Source organism: Galeopterus variegatus, unplaced genomic scaffold, assembly GCF_000696425.1.
Source record: "Galeopterus variegatus unplaced genomic scaffold, G_variegatus-3.0.2 Scaffold3155, whole genome shotgun sequence".
NCBI classification, from domain to species: Eukaryota; Metazoa; Chordata; class Mammalia; order Dermoptera; family Cynocephalidae; genus Galeopterus; species Galeopterus variegatus.
In genome coordinates this window covers 98,554-109,181 of record NW_007729266.1, presented here as the reverse complement: position 1 = coordinate 109,181, position 10,628 = coordinate 98,554, and the positions used below count along the sequence as shown (strand labels likewise).

General features: G+C 50.9%; 1 protein-coding gene across 2 annotated transcripts in view; it reads right to left on the bottom strand.

Annotated features, from left to right (window-relative positions):
• Positions 1-10,276, bottom strand: part of ANXA6 (annexin A6) — a 46,912-nt gene extending 36,636 nt beyond the window's left edge. For both annotated transcript variants that reach the window (XM_008584139.1, XM_008584140.1), the window contains exons 1-4: positions 10,238-10,276; positions 2,410-2,500; positions 1,581-1,675; positions 798-911 (exon numbers count right to left, since the gene is read on the bottom strand). In XM_008584139.1, coding sequence (XP_008582361.1) covers positions 798-911; positions 1,581-1,675; positions 2,410-2,500; positions 10,238-10,255 — 318 coding nt within the window. In that variant the 5' untranslated portion in view covers positions 10,256-10,276. The remainder of the gene's footprint in view (positions 1-797; positions 912-1,580; positions 1,676-2,409; positions 2,501-10,237) is intronic.
• Between the last annotated feature and the right edge of the window lie 352 nt (positions 10,277-10,628).

The following is a 10,628-nucleotide window of genomic DNA, read 5'->3' as shown; positions in this document are numbered from 1 at the left end:
CTCACAGGGAGATTGAGAAGGTAATCATCTCTCACATTGCTAAGTGCACCAGTTTATGGAACGAATCCATGCTTAAAAGCTCATCAGAGGCAAAGATCATAGCACTTTATAAACTGTAAAGTGCTAGGTACACTGAAGGGCTTTTTATCTCTCCCTCCTTCCTAGAGGACAACCCTCTGCCTCAACCAGACTGAGCTACTTGCTACTCCTCATACCCTGCATGCACCTCCACAACTTACCCTGCCATTTTGTCCCCAGCCTGGAATGACATTTGCACTCCTATCCACCAAGTCCTCTCCAGGCTTTTGGGCCCAACTTACTCCTCTTATCTTCTAGGATGCCCTCCCTCTCAAGTTACCCCAGGCCCAGGGTTTTGCCCTGCTGACCTCCTGTATTGTGCCCTCGGTGGCACCTGGAGTGTTGGACACAATTTGTCTCCAAGACCCTATGTCCTGCTTCCTCAGGACTGTAAACACCTGGTGTGGAGGTTTGGGCCAAGGGCCCCTTTTATGGGGTCTGCTTTGTACTGACTGTGCCCACATCTGTCCATCTGGAGGAGACTGGGGCACCATCTGTGATAAGGTGTATGCAAGCTGCCTCTTGAAGCAGGACACATCTGCTATGTGTGTGCGGGCTCACAAGATGCTTGTTGCAGAGCCTGGAATCTTCCCATTAACCAAGCCCCCATCCCAACACCCACATACACCCACGCTTCTTACCTCCACCCCCGACACCCACATACACCCACCGCTCCTTACCCCTCGCCCCCGCCACCCACGAACGCCTGCGCTCCTTACCGAGACGGCGTCTTTAATCTCTTTGGCATCACAATAGGCCAGGGGCCTCATCAGACCCACAATCAGCCGCTCAAACTTCCCAGTCAGTTCATACTTCAAGTCAGCAATGAGGTCCTGGGGGCCGGGGAAAAGGAGGAGATAGCGGAGGGAGGAGGAGAGTAGTTATAGTTATAAGAATTACATTTAACAAATGCTTCCTCTGACAGGCACTGGGCTGAGTAATCGCATTGAATCCACACTGGGAGGTGCGTACTATTATCAACCCTAAGGAACAGGCTTGGAGACATCAGGTAACCTGCCCCCAGTGACATAGCTAGCAAATGGCTGTGCAGATTCAAGTCCACAGCACCGTGTCCCTTCCCCACATCTGTCTCCTTGTTTACTGTGTCTCTTCCACTATTTGGGAACCCACAGAGTTGACACGTCATAGGTCTTATTCAGCAGTGTAGCCCTAACAACTAACACAGAGCCCAGCTTTTAGCAGGTGCCTTAGACACATCTGAGGCTGAAGGATAACCCACAGAGTTGACACGTCATAGGTCTTATTCAGCAGTGTAGCCCTAACAACTAACACAGAACCCAGCTTTTAGCAGGTGCCTTAGACACATCTGAGGCTGAAGGATACAGAACGGAAGGGTAGGAAAAGAGCAGGGCAAGGTTCTTGCAGGCAGAAGTGTCAGCATAGAAGCTGACCTGGAGGAAAATATGCAGGAATGAACCTGAATGAATATACAGGTGAATGAAATCATATACCCCCACCTGCCACCTGGTTGCCATGGTTACCTTGCCATAGAGGGACTTGTAGCTCTGGCAGATCTCCTGCCTCTGCCTGTTGCTCCGGGAGGTGATCAGCTCCAGTATGGCCTCCTTGTCACTGCCTGGAAAAGGAGAGAGCACCCATCACCTGACCCACCCTGCCTCCAGGAAGCCCACCAGGGCTGCTTCCTTCCCTGCACACAGGCCTAGCAGCTCCCTGCAGTCCTCAGCATGAGCCTTCTGCTCACAAGGTAGTGGTGTTGGGTGGAGGGTCTATGGGGACCTCTCAAGTCACCACTGGGAGAAGTCACAGCACACACAGGATCTGAGCTCAGAGGGCCCCTGATTCAGTTCCTCAGTGCACAGATAAGGAAACTGAGGCCAAGAGAGATGCAAGGACTCGTTGAAGTTCCAATGAGCTGGACATAGAAAACCCAGGTGTCCTAACATCTGGTACTAAGTTCTTTCATTCACAAGAGAAATAAAAGAGAACAATATGCACCAAATTCAGGATAGTGGTTACTCCCAAGGAAAGAAAGGCAGGGGTGATGTTATCAGGAGGGGGGAACCTGCTAAGGAGACTTCAACTATACTGATAAAGCCCTATTTCTTATGTTGAGTGGTAGGTCTATGGGTAACACTTCTATTATTCTTTATACCTTTTCGTTGGTCCAAAGCAGTTTATTACAAAATTATAAAAAATAATAAAAAGAATAGACAAAAAAATGAATGGGTACATTTCACCATCTCCCCTCCCACCCAAGGGCTTTGGGCTGTGCCCACATTTGGAGAACAGCCCCAACCTCCAATGAGTCCTACTTTCTGAGGGTCCCACTCTTGGTGGCCTGGCACCCACCAAAGCCTTTCATGGCGGTGTACAGAGCCTCGGCATCCTGGCTGGGGTCAAAGTTTGGGAAGTCATGAATGGAGCCCCGGTACTTGGTACCCTGTGGAGAGAAAAGCAGAGGGTGAGCTGCTGGTCCTGGACCTCGACTGTGCTCCCAGCCCCAACCTCAGGTCAGATGCCTGACCCTGCTCCAGGCTGAGCTCTCTTCCCCTGTAAAATCGAGTGCTGACTACAGAAACCCTGGGTGAAGGCATGGGTAACTCTCTCATGCTATCTACCCACTGCAATCCGCCCAAAGCTTGGCCAAGGCCCACAGCCCTGCAACACCTTCCACAGGACCCAGGAGAGGGTTAAGAGAGGCTGGCTGAGTGTAGGGGATGGAATTGACCCCTGCAAGAGTAACAAGAGCCCCTCATATTTTTATGGCACGTTACAGTTTACAAAGCCCTTTCACCTCCATTAATGTGATTATTTTAGCAATTTGTAGAAGCACTTAAGATGATCTCTATCATAGAAATGAAGAAGCCAAGCCTAAAGAAGGAAAGCCACTTGCAGGAGGTCACAAAGAACCCAGATCCTTCCCTGTTCCCCTCTGCTCTCCAGCTGCCAGCTACTAAGGGTGGGGTCTTGGGCCCAGGAGGGCCCAGAGACACCCTCAGATTCAACACCAAGACAAGGCGCTGCCCCCTCCCGGCCCAGTAAACTGAGCTGTGAACTGGCATCTGAGGACAAGCTGGCTCGGTCCTTGGGGGGGAAGGAGAGAAGGGGCAGAGAGCCAGGGGATCTTAGACATCAAACCTGAACCTGAATGCACAATGGGTATGTTCACAGAGAAGTCAGATGTGGGTCAGCTACACAGCACTGAGAAGTAGGCGCTCCAGGAGAGCAGCCGAAAGCTGTGAGAGGTGAGGATGCCAGAGCTTGTCACAGAGCACACAGCATGCAGCACGCAGCACAGTGACAAAGAGCTTAATCTGTGCCAGGCCCGATGCGAAGGGCTGAAGACTCAGCGAGAAAGAGGACCCGATGCCTGTCTTTTATGAGGTCCTGGCGTGGTGGCAGAGAGATGGGCATACAAATGACCATAAAGCTTATAATAAATACCCTAAGACAGAAGCAAGGTAAAATGGGGAATTAGTGGAGGCTGATTCCAGCTAGGGGAGAAAATGAGGAAAGACTTCATGGAAGGAGTTGGGGGGCGCACATAGACTGTGCCTTAAAGGGGTGAGAAGCAGACAGGCAAAAAGCGAGCACCCCTCGGTCTCCTGTGTGCCCAGTGCCCACCCTGCAGGACTCTGGCCAGGCATTCAGATGCTCTTTGGTTTATGCTGGCAGAGGCTGGCTCCTCCAAGGTATGCATGTGTGGGTGCAGAGTTACTATTTATAGTTCTGACAGGGCGGGTGACCAGAAAGGGACAGGGCACTCTTCCCACCACCATGAATCCCCTGCAACATGATCATACCCCCTGGGCAGAGAAAGAAAGAGTACACACGCCAAATATCTGGACCGGGTGCCATGCAAGGAGATCAGTGAGTACAGGATGGTGGCTTTACTGCCAGAAGTCCCCTCGGCCTCACTTCAAACCTCACAGGCTGAGGCCTGAGAAATTCCTGCTGACTACTCTACCTGCAGAGACCCCCAGAGGGCACGTCCAGACCCAACTTGTCCACTGCACGGAGACTGACCAAAGGAGACAAAGGGTATTTGTCGCATGAATAAATGAACAAGGAGACAGGACACCTGGTGTCCTACAGGAATTTTATTTCCAAACCCTTTCGTCTTTCTCTCTGGACACAGCCCAGCAATATCAAAAAAGTAGAGCAGACAATATTGGCTTCTGGTATGGAGAAACAAGCGGGCTAAGAGGGACAGAATTATTGCTTTGCAAGGGTCTTTCAAGAACCTTTATTTCAGCTTCCCCCTTGATTCTTGACTCCATGAGGGACAGGGACTGTGTCATGAATAAGACAAATAACCGTGCATTAAGAAGAGTAACTATGGAGCTCCAGCACCTGGCACAGACTTGGCACAGAGACTGGAAGGGGCTCAGTAATTGTGACCGGGTCGAAAGAATGAATGAAGACACTGAGATGGCCTGGGCTTTGAGATCTAGGATGCTAAAGGGGAAGGTGGTGGAGGGGATCCCTTTCCTGGCACTGGATTCCTAGCAATGCTCTCACCCATACTGGAGACTCCTGGGACCAACGTTGGAGTATGAAGCTTTGAAAGATGCCATTAGGGGCCAGGTCCTCCAGGGTCTGCCTGGGCCCTTGGCAAGCTAGCCTGTTGCCATGATCCATAGCTGCTTTTCTCTCCATCTGTGTGAGCCCACCTGTCCTAATCCACACTAGCTCCAGCCTCCAATCCATTCCTCCAGTTGTAAGATGTCTCTCCCAGGGCTCACTTGGAATGTGGGAGAGAAAGCACCTGGAGAACCACATGCTGAGAACCAACTGAGGATGGCTGGTCTTAATATTACTACTTGTGTTCCAGAAGACCCAAAACAGAGAGGGCAGGTTACATATCATGACCACACAGCACATCAGAGGCCCCAGGAGGGAAGAGAATCCATGGCTCTTTCTACACTAAGCTCTCACCCTCCCCTGATTCTATTGGGGTGGGGGCTGGAGATGAGAAGGAACAACCATCACACAGCCCAGAGCTTCTCCCCAGCCAGCGATGTCTGCCTATCCCTCTCCTCGAGTACTGAAGCATCTGATTCATTTCACTGCATCGCCTGCCTGCTCTGTTGGAACTGGCTTTTAGGTAGGCCATTTCCTCTCTGTGCCATTCTGACTCTGTTTTCAAGGCTATAAATAGGCCTTCCCAGCCTCTGTCCAACTCATAGGACCCTAAGTGCTTCTGACACTCAGACACGTGTGTTTCTAGGGCAGCTAGGGCCACCCTACCATTCAATCATTCATTCACTCTTTCAAGTAAGCAAGCAACACTTACTAAGCACCTACTAAGTGTGAGGACCGGACCACTGAGAACTAGTCTGGCAGGGGAGATGCATGACAGCTCCAACTACAATACAGTGTGGCAGATTGCCTTGGGTTGAATGTCTCCTCCAAACTTAATCCCCACTGCAACTGTTGAGGGTGGCAAATCCTATTATGGTAATTGAAAGGCGGGGCCTTGAAGAGGTGATTAGATTCTGAAGACCATGCTGAGTGACTGGATCAAAAATGGTGGCCAGGGACATGGTTTGGAGGGCTTTAAAAGAAGAGCACATGAGAGGTTAGCCTCTCTCTGCTCTGCCGTTTTCTGCCATGTGGCCCTGGGTCACTGTTACCATCAACAAGACCCTCATCAGATGTGTTCCCTGGACTTTGGACTTCCCAGCCTCTGAAACTGTAAGCAAATAAATTTTGTTTTCTTATAAATCATCCAGTTCCAGGTATTTTGTTTAAGCAACAGAAATGGACTAATACACAGATATTATCCTAAGGCTCACAGAGGAGCCAGAAAAGAGATACTTCTTTTAGAAAGCTCTCTAAGGACAGGAACCATCTGCCTTGCTCACTAATGCATTTGTAGCAGCTGGCACAGGGTCTGGGGCAACCAGGTACTCATTAAATACCTGTTTCACAAATGGATGGATGAGTGACTGTGTTCCAAGCAGATCAGAGAAGTCTTCCCGGGGGTAAAGTCTAAGATGAGTCCTAAAGGATGAGTAACAGCTGGCCCCAAGGGGCAGAGGAGGGAGGGAAAGGTGTAGGGAGAAGCCATCACACAGGGGAAGCACACGGCAAAGGCCTGGGGCAGGCGAGGGATGTTCAGGAAAGCAAGCGCAGATCCTTCACTGCTCAGGGCAGATGCCCAGTCACTAAGACCGTCTGCCAGGAGGGAGGTGACTACAAAGACGAGGTTGGAGTGTGATGGAGAAGATGAGGAGTCAACAAGTCACAGACTCCTGCAGTGCTGGCAAGGGCGTTCTCGTCCTGGCTGGGTGGCCCTGGGCATACCACCTAAGTCAGGACCTAGGTAAAGCACGGCTCTGGCCCCCTGCACTGTTTTCTTTATCCATTAAACACAGCTGCCCACTCATAATCCTGACCCCAGTGTTTGGCAGTTTTTGCTAGGATGAAACATAGAACTTGCCTTTATGTAGATTAAAAGCAGTGAAATAGCAGCAAGTTTCATATGTTTCAAACTAATCCCTGTCCCAAAGTTGGTATGTGGAATCTAGAAAATGTTTCGTCTTCTGGATGGAGGGTGTTGGTGGCTGCTATGGTCTGAATGTTGGTGTCCCCGTCCAGATTCATACATTGAAAGTTAATCCCCAATGTGATAGAAGGTGAAGCCTTTGGGGGTGATCAGGTCATGAGGGCTGCACCCTCATGTATGGGATTAGATGAGGATGCTGCCAGATGCCATCTAGGAAGCAGTGAGCCCTCACAGACACTGAGTCTCCTGGCGTCTTGATCTTGCATCCAATCACAGCTAGCTCCAGAACTGTGAGAAGTAAATTTCTGTTGTTTATAAATTACCCACTCTATACAAAATACTCTAAGGTATTTTGTTACAACAGCAGGAACAGACTAAGACAGTGGTGACGAGCGTCAAGATATATTCTGAGTCCATATGCTTCTGAGTGCCCAAAGTCGCTAAGATCATGGGACAGGAAGCTGCCAGGAGGGGACGAGGAGAAGATGGAAGCAGGTCCCGGGAAGAAGGGCAGGGACGTGGCAGCAGCGGGCTGCCCCTTTCCTATTGCTGCTCCTCCCCCTCCACCCTTCTCCCTCCTTGGACAATGCAGGTGGTTGCGGCAGTGTTTGGGGCAGGGGGTGAGGTTGACAGAAGATGAGGCAATGCCACGCTGGGGAAAGGACATCTAATGATCTACACAAAGCTTGATCCAAACGTTCACTTAGGGACAAGCTCAGTGAACAGCAAGGTCAGTCTCCCATGCAGTTCTTGGAAGATAATAAAATCTTCCAAGTGACTGCCTACCAGAGCAATTATCCTGGGAACCCACAGCACCACAGCCACTAGAAGCAGGGGTGGAGTCTTAGCACTGCTTACATTTAGAAACACAGGCAGCCCCTCAAATCATCCAGGCCTGGGTTTCCCACCGTCAGCCATTCTCACACTCACTTTGTGAATTCTGCATCTCTAAGCACCACCTGTGCAGCTGTGCTGGCTTGTCCTCATCCACCTCACTCTGGCTGCCTGTCGCACCTCTGGCAGACAGGTTCCTGGCTGCAGGTGCCCATGATCAAGGGAGGGGAGAGCAAAGCAGAAGGGACTTTCCACCCTGAAATATTCAGCAGGTCCCTGGTGCCTGCCAGCTGGTGAGCAGCCCCGGCCCTGAGGCTCTGCGGTCTTGGGTCCCACCCAGGCCACTGATGGAGCAGGAGTCCCAGCAGCCTCTTGGGAGTAGAGACAGCTGCCTTGACCAGGACTCCAGCCGAGAGCACACCTGATCCAGCTCTTGTCTCCACAGCTCCCGGGAGCGCTAGGCACGAGCACCTGCCCCTCTTGCCCTGTCCTCAAAGTGTTTTTATGTTCGTCATCCCGTTCAGACCCAGCATATCCCCACGAAACTGAGCCCACAGAGCCATGCCTCCTGGGACCTTCTATGACACAACACTATTCCTTCGTGTCTTTGGCCGTCAAGGTCCCCCATTCTGGAAGGAGAGATAAGGAGCACAGGACAATTGTCACAGTGGAAGGAACCAGGGTGATGAGCCAGAGAAGAGTGAGCAGTCGGCTGTGTGCACACATGCGTGTATGCAAGTATGCATGTGTTGGGGGTGTGGGGGCATGAGAAGCAGAGCTAATAACTGGAAGCAATAGATACAAACTACACAAACTTCAGCTCAATGAAAGGAAGCCTTTTCTCATGGTTCTCTAGTATTGTCTTCTGCAACCTCCTCCCCCGTCCCAAGCACTTGCACACCAAGCACACCATATTACTGGGGAGGCAGGAGGCCGCACACACTACACAAACTTCAGCTCAATGAAAGGAAGCCTTTTCTCATGGTTCTCTAGTATTGTCTTCTGTAACCTCCTCCCCCGTCCCAAGCACTTGCACACCAAGCACACCATATTACTGGGGAGGCAGGAGGCCGCACACATTACACTCTCTCCCCTCTGGCCTTCTGTTCCAGCCATTCCGACCTAAACCACTCTTAGCCCCCTTGTTCTTCCCCTGAGTAACTCTCTAGGTAGCTTTCCCCGATCTCTCCACCTGAGTGGGGTGCCCTCCTGTGGGCCCCCAGAGCAGCTTTACTGCCCCCACTACAGCACTGTGCATGGGGGATTCTGACATCCCATGGGAAGAGGGACCCCCTAAGGCCCTGACACCCTGGGACTTGCTTGCAAGGTGTCTGCTGACCCCTGCTCCATGGCAACAAGAAAACATAGGACAGCCAGGCAGATGGCATGGTCCAAGAGCACTGGACCAGGTGCACCCTAGGTCAGGCACCATGTCCTAGGTCTTGACCTGTCCACTTAGGTCATCTAGAATCCTGCCATTCAAATGCCTCCCAGGCAGTAGCTCTGGGATGACTACACATAGAAAATGGGGAACAGCAAAAGTTCCGCCTTGGATTTTTGCCCACAACCACTAACACTCTCTCCTCCTGGTCAAAGAGGCTACTTGTGCAAAGTGCACCCCTCAGTGGCTGATAGGGAGGCCACAGCCAGAACTTTTTTCAGGGCACCGATCCTATATCATGTAACACACTGTAGTCTTCAGCAACTGTGAATATCCTTTAGGCCCAGGTCCACTGGATGGCAAATCATGAAGACAGGGATGAAATTTATTTATCACTGAGCTCAACCACTTTGTAAGTGAAACTGAGGCCCAGAGAGGGTAAAGAACTTACCCAAGAGCATACACCTCCTGTTTTTATGTTTTGTGGCCAGTAGTTCTGGGGCTGCAGTAAGGGACAAAAGGGACCAAGTCAGGAGTCCCCTCGGTTTTATTCTCCCTTTCTGATCCAATCATCACACTGTCCATGCCTCTTTCTCAGAGCCCAGTCAACAGGGATCACTCTTAGGCAAGCCCTGGCACAGAGTGACTCCTAGCTCTGAACCCACACAGGAGTAAAGGCTCTGATCTGCCTTAGCCACACAGGAGTAAAAGCTCTGATCTGCCCCAAATTCTACTCCCTAGCAGAATGGTCAGACAGCATGAAATATTGAGGTTAGAATCTCCCAAACCAGGGAAATTTAATCCCAAATGGGTGTGACAGGGAACATTTTCATTTCCAGAGCAGAGAGGACCCTCTATTGCTTTTTGCCTGTCCAGTATCCATTTCCCTTCCTGAGGAACCACTCTTGGGCCATGCAGTTCAGATGAGACCAAATATACCTCCTGGCTCCAAGACAGGGCATGTTACCCAGACCCAGACAATGAGAACTAAAACTGAGACTTTCTCAGGAATCATGGGAAATAAGTTATGTTGTTTTCCAGTGGGCTGCCAAGATAGCAGAATGAAAACCTGGAGCTGCTAGTGGCTAGCATGCCAAGGCAAGCAAGAACCTACCCAAGAATGATGCCACCCAGAGGAAGCCCAGCTCACAGAGGCAGAAGACTGACACTATCATTTGGATCCCTGGATCCAACCAGACCTGAAGCCCTGGGCTTTGTAGTCATGTGAGCCAATACACATTCCTTTCTGCTTGGAATTTTGTGTGTTGCCACTGGTGACTTGCATCTGAAGAGCTGTGACTTATAATAGAAGCAAGCAAAGCCTAAAAACCTCTCCTGCTTCTTTTAAACTGAAGGTACCAGAGGTCTCTGCAACAGGCCTAGTGTCTCTGGGGGGGATCCCAGACCCAGTAGAGGCAGAGCATAACCTTTAGGAGAGAGAGACCCCTTACCTGTGCTGGTTTGGCCATGGTCTCAGGTTCTGCAGCAGAAACCACTGTGGAGAAGAAAGAGAGCCCATGAGATTCCCCCATACTCCGCTTCTCTCCATTCTTTCCCCCCAAATTCCTCACCCTGCTGCCTCTAGCCTTTCAAGTTAAATCACACCCAAAGACCTGGCTCAGGGCCAGGCACATTTTTTCGAAGGACAATAGATAGACTAGATGGTGTCCAGACACTTAGACAGGATGGGAAACGGACTTGGAAGCGAAAGGGAGTGAGGCCACAACCACTGACAGGCCACTAACCACACGACTCCTCCAGGACACTAACCACACGACTCCTCCAGGCTGTGCAGGGCACTCGCCCCATGTTTTCTCATTTAATCCTCACAGTACTCCTTCC